We start from the raw sequence: 22,650 nt of genomic DNA on the forward strand, positions 1-22,650 counted from the left end.
TGCCTGGCATCCCTATCAGTTTTTTGTTTTGGCCAGTCCTGGGACTTGAACTCAGGGCCAGCACTGTCTTTAAGCTTCTTTTTCTCAGAGCTAGCACTCTACCACTTGAGCCACAGCACCACTTCCAGCTTTATTTATGTGGCACTGAGGAATCAAACCTAACACTTCATGCATGTACTCTACCATTAAGCCACATTTCCAGCCCATACTTGTGCAAATTTTTAAAGCAAAGTTTCATTTAAAGGTGGGAAAGTTTCTACTTTCTACTGGGTCAAAATTGTTAAAAATTAATTTTTATTGACTTTGAAAAGCTATCTGGTGGTTTTAGTTATGGCCTCTGCAGTCACTTGGCCTGGTTGACAATTTTATCCCATAAAACTGTTAATAAGGTATGGTATGAATCTAAATGGGCTCCCTAAATGTGACAAAAGAAACTTTGCAGGTAATAATTAATAAAATGGGGAGATTGTCTTTGATTATCAGGTGGGTCCAATTTAATCACAGGAGTCCTTTTAAGGAGGCAGAGTAGTCAATCAGGAAAATGTGACTAAGGAGACATCAGTCACTGATAAGAGTAGTTAAGTGTGGGCAGCCTCTAGAAATAAGAAAACCCAAGGATACAGACTTTTGAGTCTGGAGCAGGACTGAAACCTTGCAGATCCATTGTAGACTTCTAACTCCAGAACTATGAGATAGTCAATACGTGTTGTTTTAAACCAACAGTGCGTGTAGGTAGTATTTTATACCAGCAATAGAAAACTTAACACATTGTGTCAGTCCCCGAAATGGAATTATTTATACATGAATTTCCACAGTGTGTGTGTCTGTGTGTCTGTGTCTGTCTGTGTGTGTGTGAGAGAGAGAGAGAGAGAGATGGAGCTTGAACTCAGGGTCTGGGCGCTTGCTGTCCCTGAGTTCTTTCAAGGCCAGCATTCTACCACTTTGAGCCACAGTACCACTTCTAGTTTTCTAGTGGTTAATTGGAGGTAAGAGTCTCAGAGACTTTCCTGCCTGGGCTAGCTTTAAACCTCAGTCCTCAGATCTCAGCCTCCTGAGTAGCTAGGATTACAGGCGTGAGCCACCAGTGCCTGGCTTTATAACATCTCTTATTTGGAAAGAATAATAGTCCCAGTTCAGCAAGATAGTTGAGAAGAGTAACTGAAGTACAGTAAAGCACTTAACATGGTACTTGATACATGACTCAGTAAATGTCAAGTATTGTAACTAGTACATGCTTATTAAAATGACTTAAGTTGTCAGATCATTACAGTGTTAAATATGAACATAGACACTATTTATAGAGTAATATTTTATGGAGAGAATGGGTTTAGGCTGAATCAAGAGTTCCAAGATTCCTTCAAAAATGAATGTCTACAGTAGAAAGTATACAAAGCTTTTTGGCATCGTATTAAAATGTCTTCTGATAAAGTATTTTTTGTCAGTAATTCATACTAAAGCATATTCCTGCATTTTTAATACACTGATGAAATACACAGTATTGATATTATTAACAAAATTGGAAATTACTTTGATGCGACTTGTAACAAGGATATAGTTCAATTAAAGTGCTATGAGATGTTTTACAATGAGTAACAAAAATATTTCAGCCAGGCATGATGGTTCATGATACTTAGGGAGGCAGGGTAATTTCTGGTTTTCTGGTGTTTTATAAGAGATAAGAATCGCACATACTTTCCTGCCCGGGCTGGCTTTGAACTACGATCCTCAGATCTCAGCCTCCTGAGTAGGTAGAATTATAGGCATGAGCCACCGGTGTCTGGTTAAATTATTTCTATTGCAAAAAATAAAACAGTAGCTTAAGTGGTTGAAAGCATGAGTCCCGAGTTTCAAGCCTAGTATCACAAAAAAACCAAGATATAGAGAGAGATGTTTAGAAAAGATAGATAACAGATGGTAAGAGTAGGCAGTCTCTAGAAATAAGAAAAACCAAGGAAACAGACTCTTTAAAGACTAGAGAAGGAATGAAACCTTGCAAAGAGGTAAGAGAATCTTTAAGGATTTGACATAATTTAGCCTAATGTCTGCAAAAGAATTTGAACTTTATGCAACCTTGTTTCTTAATGCAATATTCTTTCTGGAGTGCTTGTTTTTTAATATTACTATTTTAATATGAATGTCTTCAAATTCATAGGAACACCTCATTCAGAGCTCTTGGAAGAAGTTGAATGTACTCCCTCACCTCGATTAGCCCTCACTTTGAAAGTAACTGGTCTTGGAACAACTCGTGAAGTTGAATTGCCACTCACCAATTTCAGATCAACCATCTTTTATTATGTACAAAAATTACTTCAGTTGTCCTGTAATGGCAATGTGAAATCAGATAAACTTAGACGTATTTGGGAGCCAACATACACGTAAGAGATTTTTAACTTAATGTTTAAGTAAATATTGTCATCACATGTAAACCCAGTAGCATTCTTGTTCTGTTACTTGCAGGAACGGGGAAGAGCATTTTTTATTCCAGATACAGAATGGTTAACTCTTAGGATGTTTAGAAATAATTTGACTGATTAGCCAAGCACCAGTGGCTTATGCCTGTAATCATAGCTACTCAGGAGGCTGAGATCTAAGAATCATAGTTCGAAGCCAGCCCAGGCAGGAAGCAAGGCTCTTATTTCCAATTAAGTGCCAAAAAAAGCCAGAAGTGGAGTTATGGCTCAAATGGTAGAGTCTCAGCCTTGTGAACAAGAGCTCAAAGTCCCTTATGGTAACTCCTCCATATCACCTTTATAATAACAATGTTAAATAAAGAGGTATAGGGGATAAAAACTTAGGGACAGTAGCCAGGCCCTGTGTTGAAGCCTGCTGGATCAAGACAGACAGATAAACATACATACACAGATGTACGCGTGCATGCACACACACACTTTGGCTAATTGAAGAAAAGAGTGTTATTTGAACTCTTTTATGGGAATTGTGTATAAAGTACTAGATATTGCTCTTCCTAATTTTAGGGTATGTCAGTTAAGCCTACCTCTTAATTTGTTCATGAAATTTAAAAAGTATTAATGGCCACGGGGACATTTATAAAATGACTGTAGAAGTGAGGAATCAATTTAAAAAAAGCAAAACAAAACATGAAACTGGGTGACGTGGCGCACACCTGTAAACCTAGCTACCCAGAAGGATCATGGTTCGAAGCCAGCCTGGGCAGGAAAGTTTGTGAGACTCTTACCTCCAACTAACTACTCAAAAACCCAAAGTGGCAAATTTGCTCAGAGACATTGCCAGGCCCTGAGTTCAAGCCCCATGACCAACAGAAAACCAAAAAAACATGTAAAGTGGTTTTAGTATTTTTTTTAATGATGTAGTAAAGGCTAAATAAATAATATCTACAAAATAAGATACTATAATCATTCACTTCATTTTTTCTAGTGTTTTCTATTCTTTAAATTCTGACTATATAATGGCTAATGAAGGTTCTTTTTAGGTAGAACAGAAGAAATAATGGTATTCTTCAATTTTTTTTTTTTGCCAGTCTTGGGGCTTGAACTAAGGGTCTGACATTATCCAGCTTCTTTTGCTCAAGGCTAGCACTCTGCCACTTTGAGCCACAGTGCCACTTCCGTTTTTTTCTGTTTATATGATGCTGAGGAATTGAACCCAAGGGCTTCATGCATACTAGCCAAGCAGTCTCCCACTAAGCCACATTCTCAGCCCCTTCAGATTGTTTTTGAAGTTTAAAAATTAATTTCAATGCCTTGTATAAACATAAGTACTCTTAATCATTGTTAATTCTAGTTTTTTTCCATGTTGAAATGTGAAATGTTTCATAACCTATTTTATTCTTATTATAATATATGATTATCAAGGACATTCATGTCTTTTTTTTTTTGTCGGTCATGGGACTTGAACTCTGGGCCTGGGCGCTGTCCCTTAGCTCTTCAGCTCAAGGCGAGTGCTCTACCACTTGAGCTACAGCGCCACTTCCGGTTTTCTGGTGGTTTATTGGAAATAGGAGTCTCACGGTCTCTCCTGCCCGGGCTGGCTTTGAACCGCGATCCTCAGATCTCAGCCTCCTGAGTAGCTAGGATTACAGGCATGAGCCACCAGCGCCCGGCTTGACATTCATGTCTTTAAAAGCTCTAGATTTGATGTATACTTTCTTTGCAATAATGCTAAGATTTTAAATTATAACTCAAAAGTATGGTTTTTGCTACTTTCCCATTTGTTTATTCACAATACTGGGGTAGTTAGGGCCTTGAGCTTACTATGCTGACACTCTACTGCTTGAGCCACGCGCCTTAGACCTTTCATCTGTAAGTTATTTATATAAGATCTCACAGTTTGCCTGTGATGGTCTGGGACTAAATTCCTTCCTCCTGTCTCCCACATAGCTGAGATTTCACATACTTGGAATTATAGGAATAAATCACCATGCTCAGCTTACTGATTTGAGGGGAGGTCTCACTTTTCTGCCCAGCTTGGCCTCAACCACAGTCCTTTACAGTAGCTGGGATTATAAATATGTGTCAGCATGCTTTAGTCCAAATTAATATGTTTCTTATAAGTTCGCTTTTAGATGGGCATTTTGGCATATGAATATAATTCCAGCATTTGGGATGATAAAGCAGGAAGATCAGAAGTTTGAGAGTATGTAGTAAGTTCAATACCAGCCTGAGCTACAAAGACCTGTCTCAAGGAATTCAAGGATATAGCTTAATTGTAGATCATTTATTTACCTCTGGCTTAATACCCAGCAATACCAAAACAAATATAAAAAAACATACTTTACCTTCAGTACTTAACAAAAGCATATGGCTAGTGAATGACATCATTCATATACTTTGTGTGTGTGTGTGTGTGTGTGTGTGTGTGTGTGTGTGTTCCAGTTGTGGGGCTTGAACTCCCTGAGCATTTGTACTCAAGGCTAGGGCTCTACCACTTGAGACACAGATCCTCTTTTAACTTTTTTGGTATCTAATTAGAGATAAGAGTCTCATAGACTTTGCTGCCTCGACTGGCTTGATCTCAGCTTTTTGAGTAGCTGGAGTCATAAGCATGAGCCACCATCGCCTGGTTCATATATTTCTTCTAAGAATTAGAGACTTTATGGGCACCAGTGGCTCATGCCTGTAATCCTAGCTACTTAGGAGGCTGAGACCTGAAGATTGAGGTTTGAAGTTATCCTGGGCAGGATAGTCCATGAGACTTTTAGCTCCAATTAAGCTCCAAAAAAGCTGGAAGAGGAGCTATGGCTCAAGTGGTAGAGCACTAGCCTTGGGCAAAAAAATCTCTGGGATGGTGTTTAAGCTAAGCACTGTGTTTAAGCCCTAGCACTGGCCTGAAAGAAAAAGAATTAATTCTTGTTGGAAATAAATCAGTTGGTGTATGATTTAACATGAATAATACCTTCATATTTTAGGATCATGTACAGAGAAATGAAGGATTCGGACAAGGAAAAGGAAAACGGAAAAATGGTAAGTTATTTTTAAAGATGTGTTTTTATTCTTGGCTCTTTAGTTTGAAATTTGAATTGTAGTTGAACATTTGACTAATAAGGAATTTGTTTAGATTAAGTGCATGATATTAAGGCTACCTCAGGAAATGCATGTGAAATGTCATAGATATATAATTGGGAAAGGCCAACATTTGGTTTTTCCTGTTGTAGGGCTGCTGGTCTGTAGAGCATGTGGAACAGTACCTGGGCACTGATGAATTACCAAAGAATGACTTGATAACCTACCTGCAGAAGAATGCAGATGCTGCTTTCCTGCGTCACTGGAAATTAACTGGCACTAATAAAAGTATTAGGAAAAACAGAAATTGTTCTCAGCTCATAGCTGCATATAAGGTATATATTGGCATAAAGACACTATTTTGTTTGGGAATGGCTTGTGCTTTATTTTTCAGCTTTAAAGCTTCTTCAGGGTCTGAAAGTGTATGAGTATTTGCCTCACATGCCTATGGCCGGGCCTGAATTTGATCCTTGGCATAATAAAAAATATAAATTTAAAAAGCTTTCTGGACTCTGATTGCTCACAACTGTAATTCTAGGTACTCAAAATGCTGATATATTGAGGATCATGGTTCAAAGCCAGGCAGGAATGCCCTGATACTCTTATTTCCAATTAGCAAAAAGCCAGAGTGGAGTTGTACCTCAAGTGGTAGAGCACTGACCTTGAGCTGAAGAGCTAAGGGACAGCCCCCAAGCCCAGAGTTCAAGCCTCATGACTGACAAAAAAAAAAAAAACTAAAAAATACAAAAAACAATTACAATGATTTGTGTGATAGTGTTTTTATTTAAAAAGAAGGCAATTCTTTGAAAAATCCCAATCCTTTCAAATTAATGCTTGACAGAAAGACTTGCTTTTCTTTTTTTTTTTAATTTTTTGCTTAAAATTATAATTAATCTAGTTTTGCTAATTGTTTTTTCAGGATTTTTGTGAACATGGAACAAAGTCTGGATTAAACCAGGGCGCCATATCTAGTCTTCAAAGTAGTGACATTCTTAATTTGACAAAAGAACAACCTCAGGCTAAAGCAGGCAATGGACAGAATTCTTGTGGAGTAGAAGATGTCCTTCAGCTTCTGCGTATTTTGTATATAGTTGCGAGTGACCCTTATTCAAGAATATCCCAAGAAGGTCTGTAAGAAGCTTTGTCTTATTTCCATAGCATTTTTAAAGCAAAACAGTTTATATCTTACCAATTATGTTAATTAATTTTACAGATGGTGATGAGCAGCCTCAGTTTATTTTTCCACCAGATGAATTTACTAGCAAAAAAATCACAACAAAAATTTTGCAGCAGATTGAGGTAATACACTCACAGGGATGAAGTTTTAATTCTTGGTCTTTTTATATTTTGTATTAATTGCACATAAGAATTGAGATTGTCTTTTAACACTACGACATGGTTTGTTGTTAATTTTCAGGAACCACTGGCATTGGCAAGTGGCGCTCTGCCAGACTGGTGTGAACAATTAACCAGCAAGTGTCCTTTTCTAATACCTTTTGAAACTAGACAGCTTTATTTCACATGTACAGCATTTGGTGCATCAAGGTAGGATTATATCTTTTTATATTTTTAGAGTAAAGATTTCCTTTATGTGTTAAGACTGATGTAAGCAATATATTACCTTCTAATCTTGTAAAGATTAATATCAAGTTTTTTTTGCAATTCCAAATGGATATATACTTTGTTGGAATAATATATGTGGAATGAAAAGCTTCTGTCACCTAACATTTACTGCATAGTTTTTGGCAACTTACATAAGTTACTAGTTGTTAAAATTCCAAACAATGCCAGGAACCAGTGGCCCAAAGTATAATCCTACTTTACTGTTTAAGAGGCTGAGATCTGAGGATCATTGCTTAGTGCTAGCCTTGAGCAACAAAGCTTAGCGATAGTACCTCAGCCCTGAGTTCAAGCCCCAGGACTGGCACACATGTACACAAAGGAATCCCAACAGTTTCAAACTGATGGTTAAGTTGTACATTCAGTTATTAAATAAAGTATGCTACAACTACATAGGTGTTTTTGTGTTTTTAAAAAATTTCAGAGCAATAGTGTGGTTACAAAACCGACGTGAAGCCACTGTGGAACGAACAAGGACCACAAGCAGTGTAAGGCGAGATGATCCTGGAGAATTTAGAGTTGGTCGTCTCAAGCATGAAAGAGTAAAAGTCCCACGTGGGGAATCACTGATGGAATGGGCTGAGAATGTCATGCAAATACATGCAGATCGGAAGTCAGTTCTTGAGGTAACCTCATAAAACAAGATTATTTAAGAGAGAATTAAAGACATGGAACTAGCCAAAGTATATTTTCCATTGCATAAAAGCTGTCAGTTAAATATGAGAAGATTTCTTGGTTACAGGTATAGAGGCCTTTCTTTTTGGCAGAATATCTTTCGTAAGAGAATCCTCCACCTCAGGTCAGGATCTTTTATGCTTAATGAGTATCAAGGAATATCTTCTGTCTTAAGAAGTTAAAAGTCTCGAGTATTAACTCATTTATTAAAGGTGAGCTGACTAATAGAACTTAGAGAAGGATTCTTTCTGATGATAATCTAAATTTTACCGATATATATTTTGTGCTAGTAGATCATCTCTTCAGCTCAAGGCAAGCACTCTACCACTTGAACCACAGCACCACTTCTGGTTTCCTGGTGGTCAGTTGGAGATAAGAAAAACCATAAAGCTTTTATAAGCTATATATATATTTTTTATATAAACTTTCTTTGCCTGTATCTTTGTTCTCCTACTCTTACATTTTTCTAACAAATAATCCTCACCTTTTTTTTTTTAAATCACACATGCTATTATGTTATAAGTATCATGAAGACACAGGTAAAAAAAGATCTGTACACTATTATTTTTTCAAATGATTATCTGAGGTATGGTCTCCTTTGATGTAAAAAGCCAGAGACGCGATCAATGTATGAACAGTAAGTTTAGTGGTTTAATGATTAAAAAAAAAGTCATTCTTTTGTAGAAAATCTATAATATAATTTCTCTGTTGCTTATAATACTATAATGTTGTGCATCAAAAAGTATACCACTAACTCACATGTAGGGAATTTTGGCAAGAATTAACTTGTTTAAACAAACACACACTTCAAGTTTACTTTTTTACATCATTATTTGTTTTTATTTTAGGTTGAATTTTTAGGAGAAGAAGGAACTGGCTTGGGACCCACATTAGAATTTTATGCTCTGGTGGCAGCAGAATTCCAGAGAACTGACTTGGGAGCTTGGCTTTGTGATGATAATTTTCCAGATGATGAATCTCGCCAAGTAAGATTTGTCATTTTGTGGTTTGAGTTGTAATTCTCCTTTAAAAGTGTTAACAATAGTAATTGTTATGCTTTTGGAGCATAAGCCAACTTGAGTAATCTTTACACTAAAAGTATTTGTAAAGGATAAAATTTGGACATCCAAAGCTGGTGTGTGCGTGTGTGTGTTTGTACATGCGTGCGTGCATATCTGCGTGTGTGTGTGTGTGTTTACATACCTTTGAAGAAATACAATGTTTATGAACTTTTTTTTAGATGATAATGAAAAGATTAGTTATTCTTGCCTTTTAATTTTATTTGAATTATCCTTTCTAAAAAATTAGGTGGATCTTGGAGGTGGATTGAAACCTCCTGGTTACTATGTACAGAGATCATGTGGACTGTTCACAGCACCGTTCCCACAAGATAGTGATGAGCTTGAAAGGATCACAAAACTCTTTCATTTCCTTGGTATTTTCTTGGCTAAATGTATTCAAGACAATAGACTTGTGGACATACCTATTTCTAAGCCCTTCTTTAAACTTATGTGTATGGGTGACATTAAAAGCAATATGAGTAAACTGATTTATGAATCACGAGGTGATAGAGACTTACACTGCACTGAAAGCCAGTCTGAAGCTTCTACAGAAGAAGGCCATGATTCACTGTCAGTAGGAAGCTTTGAAGAGGATTCAAAATCTGAATTTATTCTTGATCCCCCTAAGCCCAAACCCCCAGCTTGGTTTAATGGAATTTTAACTTGGGAAGACTTTGAACTTGTAAACCCACACAGAGCCAGATTTTTAAAAGAAATTAAGGACCTTGCTATCAAGAGACGACAGATTTTAAGCAACAAAAGTCTTTCTGAAGATGAGAAGAACACAAAATTACAGGAACTAGTACTGAAGAATCCATCAGGTTCTGGTCCTCCACTTAGCATAGAGGATTTAGGGTAAGTTTTAAATGTATCTCCTTTAACCTGATCAATGGTCAAACCTATGAAAGATTACCTGAATTTTCAGATGTGTTAAATTTATTGTAGCTCACACCTATAATCCTAACTATTCAGGAGGATCAGATTTAGGGATTGTAGTTCAAAGCCAGCCCAGGCAGGCCAGTCCATGAGACTCTTATCTCCAGTTAACCACCAAAAAGCCAGAAGTGGAGCTGTGGCTCAAGTGGTAAAGCACTAGTCTTGGACACTAAAGTTCCAGGACAGCACCCAGGCTCTGAGTTAAGCACCAGGACAGGCACACACACAAAAAAAGAGTTTGTTTTGTGTAAAAGAGTCCAGAGCTGACAGCATTCTGACATATCATCTAAAATGTATGGCTTAGCAAAGCTCAAAGGCATTTGATCTGGATGTCTCCATCTCCAAATTACAGCAACTTTTTTGGTAAAATTCTTTCAGTTTGTATACATGTAATCATTGTACTTACATTGTTTATATACATGTAATCATAAGTTTTGGGTTGGCTATAATACTTTCTTCCTTTTTTCCTCCTCTTCTTCCTCCTCCTCCACCTCCCCTTTTCTTATTGTTCTTCCTTTTTTTGTGTGTGCCAGTCCTTGGTCTTAAACTCAGGGCCTGGGCACTGTCCCTAAGCTTTTTGCTCAAGGCTGCATTCTACCACTTGAGCCACAGCTCCACTTCTAGCTTCTTGGTGGTTAATTAGACATCCATATCTTGGCTTCCTCACCATCTAGGCTTACAGACTTGACTCTTGGCTTCCTGGCTTATGTTTTCATCTTAATGTTTGCTGATAAGATTAGAAAGTTCTGTTTGATAAATGATTGTAAATGGTGTCATATGCCACAGTCATGTGGTTCAGTCAACAATAGGCCACATGTACTAAGGGTGTTATAAAGTAAGTGTGCAGTAAGCTCTACACTCTATTAGTAACTGTGGTTTTTTGTTTTGTTTTGGCAGTCGTAGGGGTTGAACTCTGGGCTTGGGTGCTGCCCTCAGCTCTTCAGCTCAAGGCAAGTGCTCTACTGCTTGAGCCATAACGCCACTTCTGTTTTTCTGTTTGTTTATTGGAGATAAGAGTCTCATGGACTTTGCTTCCTGGGCTGGCTTTGAACCATGATCCTCAGATCTCAGCCTCCTGAGTAGCTAGGATTACAGGCGTGATCCACCAACACCTGGCTGTGTTGTATTATTTGTGGAACAAAAATTATCTAATGCTGGGCACCAGTGTCTCACTATACATATAATACTAGTACTCAGGAGGCTGAGATCTGAGGATTGAGTTTCAAAGCCAGTCTAGGCAGAAAAGTCTGTGAGACTCATCTCCAATTAACCACCAGAAAACCAGAAGTGGTGGTGTGGCTCAAAGTGGTAGAGAGCTAGCCTTGAGCAAAAGAGCTCAGAGACAGCACCCAGGCCCCGAGGTCAGGCCCCATGACTGACCAAAAAAAATTTGAAAGTTTGTCATATTTCTAAAAGGGAATCTCATCATTAAATGATACATAACTATATTAATAATTGGTTTTTCCACACATGTGTATATTTGTATTTATTTTCTACACATTATTTCAGTGAAGCAGTGTTTTTTCCTGCAGAAAATCTTACATGATTCTATCATTCATCATAAAAAAAATCTTTAGTTTGATTATTTTGGTTCATAAGGGAGAAGGTAGTGGTTTCATGTGATATTTGCAAAGCCAAGCAGGTTTAAGAAACTGGCCTAGTAGGTTTTTGGGGAATTTGGGGGCGGGGAGGGGATCAGTTGTGGGGCCTGAACCCTGGGCCTGGGTGCTGTCCCTCAGCTCTTCAGCTCAAGGCTAGCACTCTACCATTTGAGCCACAGTGCCACTTCGGGCTTTTTCTGCTTATGTGGTTCTGAGGAATCAAACCCAGGACCTCATGCATGCAAGGCAAGCACTCTACCACTGAGCCACCTTCCCAGCTCCTGGCCTAGTAGTTTCTATGTATAAGATTTTGCTTTAAAAATCTTCACTCAGCTAGTTCTATTTAAAATATCCTGGGACATGATTAAAAAAAAAAAGCCAGGTATTCACAGTCAGATCAAAGGAAGATACTGTTAGGAAAGGAAACACAAAGGTACAACATCTGTGTGCCTCTGATTATATAAAACAATATTTATCAAAATGAACTCCAAGAAATGGAAATGAGGCTTTTTCTTTGTTGTTGTTTTTGTTTTCTTTTTGTCTGGTTTGTCCATTGGTCTATCTTTGAAAGAGTAAGGGGGTGGGTGACACAAATGGAGGGCCAGAAGGTGAACAAATGCAGCAGTGGTACTCAGTAGATACTACATTGAAAATGAACTATACAACTTGTGGGTGGGGACAAGAAGAAAAATGAGTGAAAGAGAAGTAACATTGTCCAAAAAGAAATATACTCATTACCTGACTTAGGAAATGGTTATCCTCTGTACTTCACCTTTATAATAACAATAAAAATATATTTAAAAAATTAAAATCTTGCCTCAGCCAAGTGCCAGAACTCATGCCTATAATCCTAGCTACTCAGAGGCTGAGATCTCTGGATAGTGCTTTGAAGCCAGCTCAAGCAGGAAAGTCCATGAGACTTACCCACCCAAAAGGAGGAGTGGAGATATTGCTCAAGTGGTAAAATATCAACCAAATACCAGCACCAAAAGAAAAAAAAAGACAATTTGCCTCATGTTCAAGCATTGGGCCTAATCCAGCGCTATAAATTAAGAGTAAAACTTTAGTTCTTGTATTTACATCTAGCAGTGTTATAAAAATTAAGCACCATGCTGGGTACCTGTAATCCTAGCTACTCAGGAGGCTGAGATCTGAGGATCATAGTTCAAAGCCAGCCCAGGCAAGGAAGTCTGTGAGATTCTTAGATCCAATTAACTATCAAAAGGCTGGAATTGGAGCTGTGGCTCAAGTGTAGAGCACTACCCTTGAGCAGAAAGCTCAGAGACAGCACCAGGCCCTGATTACTAGCCCCAGGCCCAGCACAATAAATAAATAGCAGTAGTGCTGAATGTTAGTTAATTTTTTTTTTTTGTCCTCAGATTAAATTTCCAGTTTTGCCCTTCTTCTAGAATTTATGGTTTTACAGCTGTGGATCTCAAGCCAAGTGGTGAAGATGAGGTAAAGATAAGTTTAATAAGGCTAGTTACATGAGCTGTTTATGAAATAGTACTAAAGTAATAATAATGTATGTGAATTTTTCTTTTTTAGATGATAACAATGGATAATGCAGAAGAATATGTGGATTTGATGTTTGACTTTTGTATGCATACAGGTATTCAGAAACAGATGGAAGCCTTTAGAGGTAATTTTGAAGGATACCAATCCATTGCCATTGAAACAGTTGAAATGAAGGCCAAGACTGCTAATAATCATTATACTTGCCTCCTACTTTCTTGGCCTCCAGATAATTAGGTTCCTACAAAGTATTAAGAACAGGCTAGGGCTGGGAAGGTGGCTCAGTGGTAGAGCGCTTGCCTTGCATGCTCTCGAGGCCCTGGGTTCGATTCCTCAGCACCACATAAGCAAAAAGAAAGAAGCCGGAAGTGGCGCTGTGGCTGAAGTGGTAGAGCACTAGCCTTGAGCTGAAGAGCTTAGGGACAGTGCTCAAGCCCAGAGTTCAGGCCCCATGACCAGACCCAAAAAAAAAAAAAAAAAAAAAGAACAGGCTAGAACATTGTAAAGCTATAATACACTTTTACCTCTCTCCTCTTATTACTGGGGTCCCACATTGGCTTTTATTTCAATTGTTAGCAGACTTAAGATTGTACTTTCTACATTATAGAATTTGAATGAATTGAGTTAATTCATCATGAGCAAGGGATGGGGAACTTTATTTTTTCCTCCAAGGGCCATTTGTGTATTTGTAACATAGCTATGACCATACAAAATTATCAACACAGGTAGATAGGCTGTGAGCATTTTGTGTCTGTTCAGTCATATACCAAAATGATTTCTGACGTGGTCCTTGCATGGTCATTCCCCACTCTTAAATACCAAGAAAGTTCTTCAAGTGAAGATTGGATAAAAGTATGGTAAATCACTTTTGAAAACAAATACAAATTGGCTGCTTTTATGACACAGAGCTGTGAATACCTAATTGTTACTTGTGAGAATTTGGCCATTAGCTGGGTGTCAGTCGCTCAGGCCTCTTGTCTTATTTACTTAGGAGGCTGTGGTCTGATGATCTTGGTTCAAAGCCAGGTTTTATACAGCAAAGTCCCTGACAATCTTAACTTCAGTTAACCACCAAAAAGCCAGAAGTGGAGCTCAAGTGGCAGAATGCCAGTTCCAGCCTTGAAAAAATGCTCAAGGACAGAGTCCAGGCCTTGAGTTCAAGCCCTAGGAATGGTTAAAAAAAAAAAATTGGCTATTGTCCACAATGAGTATTTTTTTCTTCCTGATTTACCTTATTGTTTGTTGTTTTACAGGTGATCACAATGAGTATTTTCATAGTCCACATTTTTAGCATTTTGAATCATATATGACATCATGCTGTGATGTTATATGTATCTGTATAGATAATCTGTATATAGATTTTCTTTGTGTGTCTAGGGTGTCACATTTTGATCTTAAGACATTTCAAGACATTTTGCTTTTTATGGTACTAGGTATTGACCCCAGGGCCTTGCATAAACTAGACTACTACTTACCTACCAATGAGCTACATCCCTACCCCCTAAACAGATTAACATTTTTTTGTTGTTGGTTGTGGGGATTGAACTCTGGGCTTGGGCACTGTCCCTGAGCCCTTCAAACTCAAAGCAAGCGCTCTACCACTTGAGCCACACTGCCACTTCCAGTTTTCTGGTGGTTAATTGGACTTTCCTGCCTGGGCTGGCTTTAAACATCAATCCTCACCTGGACACCAGTGGCTCACACCTATAATCCTAGCTACTTAGGAGGCTGAGATCTGAGGATCACGGTTCAAAGCCAGCCTGGACAGGGAAGTCCATGAGGCTCTTATCTCCAATAAACCACTCAGAAAATCAGAAGTGGCACAGTGGCTCAAGTAGTAGAGTGCTAGCCTTGAACTGAAGAGCTGAGGGACAGCGTTCAGGCCCAGAGTTCAAGCCCTATGACTGACACACACACACACACACACACACACACACACACAAAACAACCCTCAATCCTCAGATCTCAGCCTCCTGTGTAACTAGGTTTACAGGTAGGAGTCACTGGTGCCTGGCAGAAATTAACATCTTAAATCCCCAGAACATCTATTTTTTAAGCTATTTTGATTTGTATTTGTTGATTCACACATTTTTTTTTCCATTTTCTGTTCACTTAGATGATAATGAGTAATTTTGTTTGGTTTTAAAATGTGGTACTTTGTAACATAACTTAGAAACTAAGTTATATGTTTCTATGACATTTATATAATCTAGATGGGTTTAATAAAGTTTTTCCAATGGAGAAATTAAGTTCCTTCAGTCATGAGGAAGTCCAGATGATTCTTTGTGGAAACCAGTCACCTTCATGGGCAGCAGAAGATATTATCAATTACACTGAACCTAAGCTAGGTTATACACGTGACAGGTATGTGTTGGTAATTTCCCAATGTACAAAATTGTTTTGTAGCCAAAGCTCTAATGATAAATTCTTTTAAAAAACTAACTCTGAATTACATTGAAAATGCATATACAATGAATGATAGGGCCATGAGGGTACACAGATACTGAATAATAGTTGATGTTAAAATTCATTTTCTCCTGTTTTAATTGTTCATTATTTAAGAATTTGGCTAAATTGAGCCAGGTGCCAGTGGCTTGTGCCTGTAACTCTAGCTATTTACAATTCAAAACCAGCCTGGGCAGAAAAAAATTAAAAACTTACAGTGATTCCTCACTTGTCGTGGGAGTTAGGTTCCAGAGATCCCCATGATAAGTGAAAATCTGTGCAGTAGCAGCATTAGTCTGTTGTGGTTCATTTATTGCTACTTTGCAGATTTTCACCTGTTTCTGGATTGTAGTTCCCACAGTAGGTAAGGAATCACTATTTACATATTAAAAAAAAAAAAAACCCTGTGATTACAGTGATTCCACAATAAGTGAACCACAGTATAGCAAGGGATGACTGTGTGGCATTTGGTCTTTTCATTGTAGATATTCTTTGATTACACAGTAATCATTTTATTGGAATGAAAAGGAATTATTTCAAGTTTGTGTTGATAAATTGAGCCTTATTTGGATTAGTTATTTAAATTTATCTTACGCTTATGTGATTTTCTGAGTTTGTTGTAGGTTAGATCTTAGGTTTCAGTTCCTGTTGTTTGTAAAAGTGCAAGACAATCTGAGATTCATTTTTGGGGGGGGGCAGGGGGGGTCCAGTCGTGGGGCCTGAACTCTGGGCCTGGGCGCTGTCCCTCAGCTCTTCAGCTCAAGGCTAGTACTCTACCACTTGATCTACAGCGCCACTTCCAGCTTTTTTCTTTTTGCTTATGTGGTGCTGAGGAATCGAACCCAGGGCCTCAGGCATGCAAGGCAAGCACTCTACCACCGAGCCACCTTCCCAGCCCTGAGATTCATTTTTAAAGTAGCTTGAATCAGCCCATTTCCTGTGTACTAATAGTTCTTAACAGTCTTGTTCTTTTGACATGTAGCTATTGTTTGGGGCATAGACTTATTGTTGGGGTATGGCCTACAAAATAATTGCAATGTGTTTTCATTTAAATTTGCTGTAAAATCACCGTAACTATACACTTTTCTGCCTTTAGCCCTGGTTTCCTGAGGTTTGTGAGAGTTTTATGTGGCATGTCTTCAGATGAGAGGAAAGCGTTCCTGCAGTTTACCACTGGTTGTTCAACTCTACCCCCAGGCGGACTGGCTAACCTCCATCCCAGACTCACAGTTGTACGAAAGGTACAAACTAGCTAGTAGGGATTTCAAATAGTATTTAGTTAGAATTGAAAGGAAGAAAAAAAAATAAATATACCCATGGTGTTCTGTTTTCATTTTTTGTAGGTTGATGCTACTGATGCAAGCTATCCATCAGTCAATACATGTGTACATTATCTTAAGTTGCCTGAATATTCTTCTGAGGAGATCATGAGAGAACGATTGCTAGCTGCTACAATGGAGAAAGGCTTTCATCTCAATTGAGTTCTGAAGTAAAATGGGAGTCATCAGAGACTTAAAATTCTAGTGAAGCGCCTCTTGTGTTTGTGTGCAGAGAAATGTGATCCTCCACGCTAATGACACTTGCCTTTTATCCCACCATTAAGGCTTTAAGAACATGTGGAATAACTTTGTTAGCTGCTAATGACAAAAAAAAAAATCCTTTAACTACCCAGCCAGCAGGTATATTGCACAGGACAGGACACTGTGTTGATTCACAAGGGCTCATGTGACTGGAAAAGATGGTCCCACTCACTCAACTGTTCCAAAGAGCAGCTTCTCAGATCTTCAGTGTTCACTGGTAAATTTCTAACAGTGTATTTGTGTAAAGTTTGTTATTTCATATTCCATACACTACAGTTGCCATCACTGATCCCCCGTTTTGCTGACTTTAAAGCTACATCATCAAAAATCCTGCTTCCTTAAGACATAGAGAGTTAATGAGCATCTCAAGCTTTTTCTTTTCCTTTTTAATGATGCCTGCACTATCAGAGTATTCTAGTGTTCTCTCTTTTGTTTGGCATATAATCATGCACAACCTTTTTATTTCTTTGAGGTGGGAGTATATTTTTATTTCCTAAATGCCATTCTATAAAGATCAAATTCTTAAGTGTGTTTGTGCAGCTCAAAAATAAAAGATATATTAAGGGAGGGGGAAACACTGGTCTAGGTGCAAGGCACACTTGAAGCAAGTTTTATGTTTGGTTGTATTTTCTTTGTATATTATAAACATTTATTTAAACTTGTTGCAGTTTGAAGTAAATTTCCAAAATGTATGCTCAACAATAATCATTAAAATGTTTGCAGCGTACAAAACTGTGTCATGTGACTATTTCACTGCAGTCATCAGGCCTAAGAGCTTAACCAGATACTTTTCATTTTGAATTACTGAAATTTAGTTTTCTGATATTATGATATAAAAATGTGTTTTTGATAGCAAATACTAAAATTAAAGGACTAGAAGAAATCTGTATTCACATACTTGTGATCCATCTGCTGTGTTTAGTTGTGTAGAAATCTGCAGTTAGAAATGTCCAGTTATTATTAACTTCTTTTGTTTTTGGTGCTTGAATTTAGGACCTGGCACTGTCCCTGAGCCACAGCTCCGCTTCCAGCTTTTTTTGTTGTTGTTGTTGGTCATAGGACTTGAATTCAGTGCCTGGGCACTATTCCTGAGCTTTTTTGTCTTTTCACTCAAGTTGAGGACTTTACCACTTTGAGCCACAGCACCACTCTGGTTTCCTGGAGATAAGAGTCTCACAGACTTCTGCCCTGGCTGGCTTCAAACTTCAATCATCAGATCTCAGCCTCCTGAATAGCTAGTATTACAAGTGTGAGCCATTGGTGCCTGGCTTATAAGCTTTTTTAAAACAGCTGGTCTGCTATTTATCATGTATCTGCAGGGATGTAGAAATCTGAGATCGAGAATTATTTTCATGGGGTTAGAGGCATGGTTTAGGTGGTAGAACACCAACCAATGAGCAAAAGCAAGCATCAGATGCTAAGTTTGAGTCCTGGTCTCAGACAAAAAAAGAGAAAGACAATGATTATCTTGTTTTAGTGTGAAAAGAAACCACCAGGATATTTGTTTCCTGGTCTTAAGTGAGGAATTTCCATTTTCTAGATGCCTACTGTTACCATAGCTGTGCATAAAGAAATGTAACTAGGCCTGATATTTATTAGGGCACTAAGAGCATGTTTGAAATTGTCTAGTAGTTACATTTGAATAGATAGCTCCCATTACAATGATTTGAGTATGTTCTCTCTGAGTATTCTCAGAGAAGTGGTTGCTGTTGCTGAGACACTCCTACCACCCCTATAGCAAAGTCTAGGATGCTCAAATCTCTTACATAAAATGGCATGACCCGTGCACATAACCTATCCATATCTTCCTCCATACGTCATCTCATTACCTATCATTTCAATCTACATATAGGGAAACCAAGAATATGGAGGGCCAACTATATATTTGCTTGCTGCATAAAAATGTTACAACTGTGTAAAGCAGCATTTAAATATTTAATTGTCAATGTCACAGTTCTCTGAGGGACTGAATTTAAAACCTAATACCAATATTTAAATGTATGACTGGTGTTTCAACCCAAAAATTAGTATGTTTCTTTTCAATAAAGTCATGAATACATAACTGGTTTTAGAATTGAAATCCAGCTTATGTGTGTAGTTTTGCCATTATTTAAATCTCTAAAAAGGTTTGTCCATAATATTTACAAAGGTTGCCCTGGCAAATATGGCCTATTAACTAAATATGTTTTTGAAGTTTTTAAATAACTGAAAAAGTAGAATATTTTATGTATGAAAATTATGTGAAATTTAAATTTCAATATGCATAAAGGATTTTTTGTTGTTGGCTTTTGTTTTGTTTTGTTATGGTCCTGGGGCTTGAACTCAGGACTTCTTGTTTTTAGGCAGGCACTTAACTTCCTGAGCCACTTCTCTATCCTTACAAGAGGATAGAAGTCTTTGGGGTTTGGGGGTTTTTTTGTTTTCTTTTTATCAGTTGTGGGGCTTGAACTCAGGGCCTGGGTACTGTCCCTGAGCATTTTTGCTCAAAGCTAGTGCTCTGCCACTTTGAGCCACAGCTCTAATTCCAGTTTTTGGATGGTTAATTGGAGAGCAGAGCCTCATGGACTTTCCTGCCCAGGCTGCCTTCAAACCATGAACCTCAGATCTTAGCCTCCTGAATAGCTAGGATTACAGCCACCAACAACCAGCTAAGGTTTTCTTTTGGTTTTGATTTTTTTTTTGGTCAGCAGTCATGGGGCTTGAACTCTGGGCCTGAGTGCTGTCCCTCAGCTCTTCAGCTCAAGGCTAGCGCTCTACCACTTGAGCTACAGCGCCACTTCTGTTTTTCTGATGGTTTATTGGAGATAGGAGTTTCACGGAGTTTCCTGCCCGGCTGGCTTTGAACCCTGATCCTCAGATCTCAGCCTCCTAAGTAACTAGGATTACAGGTGTTTAAAGGATGACCCCAGTACTGGGGTTTGAACTCAGTCTTCATGCTCTTACTGGACTTTCATTTTCACATTTTGGAGTTAAAGAGTCTTGCTAGCTTTTCTACCCCAGATGGCTTTGATTCATGATTTTCAGATTCCTTTCTCCAGAGTAGCTAGGATTTACAGGCGTCGTCCACCAGGGTTTTGCTTTTCAAATATGGGGTTACTGACCTTTGATCTTCCTATTTCTACCTCCTAATTAGTTGGGATTATAGACACCATGTCTGCTCAATAACCATAATGTTTATTGTTTTGTTTTTGTGTGGATACTGGGGCTTGAACTCAGGGTCTTACGTTCTTGCTCAGCTTTTTTGCTCACGGCTGGTGCTCTACCACTTGAACCATACCTCCAGTTCCAGCATTTTTCTGGTTAGAGATAAGAAGTCTCAGATCTGACTGCTTAGGCTGATTTCAAACTTTGATCCTCTGATCTCAGCCTCCTAGGTAGCTAGGATTCCATGTGTAAGTCACCAGTACCTGGCTACCATAAAATTTTATGGAAGACAGTCATGCTTATTCATTAAGACTATGTGTGGTTGCTTTTGCATTACAATGGCAGAATAGGGTAGATAGCAGTGACCATATATTTCACAAAGTCTAAAATACTTTATCTTTGGCCCTTTATAGAAAAGGTTTGCCAACCTTTAGCTTAGCAAGTTGCTACTGTAGGTAACTTGGTGAGTCATAAAATTTTTACAAAGTATTTTATGAGTGAAAAAAGACATTTACTAAAATGAAGTTAAGTACAAATAGTCACATCACAGTTCAACTTTGAATGATTCAAGTGTTAGAAGACATCTAGTGTCTCAAATACACTAAGATTTTGAGTGTTTTTTCCTATACCTATTATTTTTGAAAGTCTTTTTATTCTCTGAAGGTACTGAAATCTGTGCCAAAATGTAATTCATCTATTTTAGTGTGACCCCAAAATTAATTTTATTCACTCCCTAGCCACTTCTGGTGTACCAGTTTCAGCAGTTACCTGAATATGCTTCTGATTAAGTGCCTACCAACTAGGACAGTGTTTCCCAACTACTGTGTCTCAGAAAGACCTCCAAAGTACTTCGATATAGTTGGGGCTTTCCCCACATCAAGACTACTTAAATCAAAGGTGGATCTGTATACACATATTACCTAGTGTTCCCATGGGTAAGAAGCCTTCCTCCTGCCTTCCTAAATCAGTCTAGAATAACTCAATTTTACTTTTCAAGCCCAAAATGACTACCTTTCTGGGTCCTTATAAGTAGAAACTTTGAAGCACGTAAATTGATTTTTAGAAAAGAATAAAAAATTCATATATATGAGAGCAAGAATAGCACATGCAGATTGGCCAGTCTCGACAAGTGCCCTTTTGGGAAGATTGAATGTTACAGATCAAACAGTCATGGGAACATTACATAGAATGTTATCTTAATTCTCACTTCCTCTTACTTGACCTCAGACTCCTCTGTGTATATATGCATGACCTCCCTTTTGGTAGTACTGAAGTTTGAACTTGGGGCCTTGCACTTGCTAGGCAAGTTCTCTACCACTTGAGCCATGCTAGGATTTCAAACTTTTACCTGAGCTAGCCTTGGACTGCGATCTTTCTGTCTTTTCTTCCTGAGTAGCTAGAATTACGGATGTATGTCACCATGCCCAGCCCACATACAGAATCCTAACAAAGCCAGTTTCATATATTCTACTGTTGCGTGAATGCTGATTGCACAGAGAAAGCTGGGGGTCAGGAGGCAAGGCACTGCTGTTCATTTGTGACTTACAGTTTACTTCTAAGACGTTTTTTACCTTGGTGCAGGTAGTGGGACTTGAACTCGGGAGCCTGCCACTTGAGCCACAGCTCCACTTCTGGCTTTTTTTGGTTAATTGAAGATAAAAGTTTTATGGATTATCCTGCCTGGACTGGTTTCAAATCATGACCCTCAGTTCTCAGCCTCCTGAGTGGCTAGGATGTGAGCCACTGGTACTTGCCTTGCTTCTAAGACATTCTAAGAGTTAAATGCATAAATGTCAGAACCAGGCTCCGGTAGCTCACACGTTTAGGTCTACCTTCTCAGGATTAGCAAAATCATGGTTCAAAGCAATCCCAGGCAGAAGAATCCACAAGACTCCTTTTTCTCCTTTCTCACCCCCACCAACTCCACTCCACCCTCCTCATGCCCAGCCCTAAAGTCAATGCCTGGGCACTGTCCCTAATTTTTTTTCCCCTTTTTCTCAAGGCTAGTGTTCTGCCACTTGAACCACAGCTCCACTTCTGGCTTTTCAGTTGGTTTTTATTTTGAAGATAGGAGTCTCATGGACTTTCCTGTCCAGGATGGCTTCATACCATGATCCTCAGGTCTCAGCCTCCTGAGTAACTAGGATGATAGGTGTGAGCCATCAGTGCCTTGTCAAAAGGTGATCTAGAGACATAGCTAAAGTGCTATAGCATAACCAAGCATGTAAGCCAACCAAGTTTGAGGCTATTTAAACCCTGGACTAGGAAAAAAAAAACTATTAGAAGGATTTATTTCAAATTCCAGACATACTCTCTTATTAAATTTACTTTTAAATTTTGTTTTTTGTTTTTTTTTTTTTCGGCCGTGGGGCTTGAACTCTGGGCCTGGGCGCTGTCCCTCAGCTCTTCAGCTCAAGGCGAGCGCTCTACCACTTGAGCTACAGCGCCACTTCCGGTTTTCTGGTGGTTTATTGGAGATAGGAGTCTCACGGTCTCTCCTGCCCGGGCTGGCTTTGAACCGCGATTCTCAGATCTCAGCCTCCTGAGTAGCTAGGATTACAGGCGTGAGCCACCAGCGCCTGGCTTACTTTTA

General features: G+C 38.6%; 1 protein-coding gene across 4 annotated transcripts in view; it reads left to right on the top strand.

Annotated features, from left to right (window-relative positions):
* The window catches only part of Hectd1 (HECT domain containing E3 ubiquitin protein ligase 1), a 118,206-nt gene that overhangs the window by 92,708 nt on the left and 2,848 nt on the right, over positions 1–22,650 (top strand). For 2 of the 4 annotated variants that reach the window (XM_013033456.1, XM_013033457.1), the window contains exons 30-43: positions 2,153–2,375; positions 5,387–5,441; positions 5,633–5,815; positions 6,400–6,607; positions 6,694–6,779; positions 6,898–7,025; positions 7,525–7,726; positions 8,624–8,761; positions 9,084–9,691; positions 12,753–12,831; positions 12,922–13,015; positions 15,102–15,252; positions 16,430–16,574; positions 16,677–17,640. In XM_013033456.1, coding sequence (XP_012888910.1) covers positions 2,153–2,375; positions 5,387–5,441; positions 5,633–5,815; positions 6,400–6,607; positions 6,694–6,779; positions 6,898–7,025; positions 7,525–7,726; positions 8,624–8,761; positions 9,084–9,691; positions 12,753–12,831; positions 12,922–13,015; positions 15,102–15,252; positions 16,430–16,574; positions 16,677–16,814 — 2,438 coding nt within the window. In that variant the 3' untranslated portion in view covers positions 16,815–17,640. Of the gene's footprint in view, positions 1–2,152; positions 2,376–5,386; positions 5,442–5,632; positions 5,816–6,399; positions 6,608–6,693; positions 6,780–6,897; positions 7,026–7,524; positions 7,727–8,623; positions 8,762–9,083; positions 9,692–12,752; positions 12,832–12,921; positions 13,016–15,101; positions 15,253–16,429; positions 16,575–16,676; positions 17,646–22,650 lie in introns of those variants that run through there. The other 2 variants (XR_001175708.1, XM_013033454.1) reach the window with 2 other exon arrangements.

This window comes from Dipodomys ordii, unplaced genomic scaffold (genome assembly GCF_000151885.1).
Source record: "Dipodomys ordii isolate 6190 unplaced genomic scaffold, Dord_2.0 Scaffold168, whole genome shotgun sequence".
NCBI classification, from domain to species: domain Eukaryota; kingdom Metazoa; phylum Chordata; class Mammalia; order Rodentia; family Heteromyidae; genus Dipodomys; species Dipodomys ordii.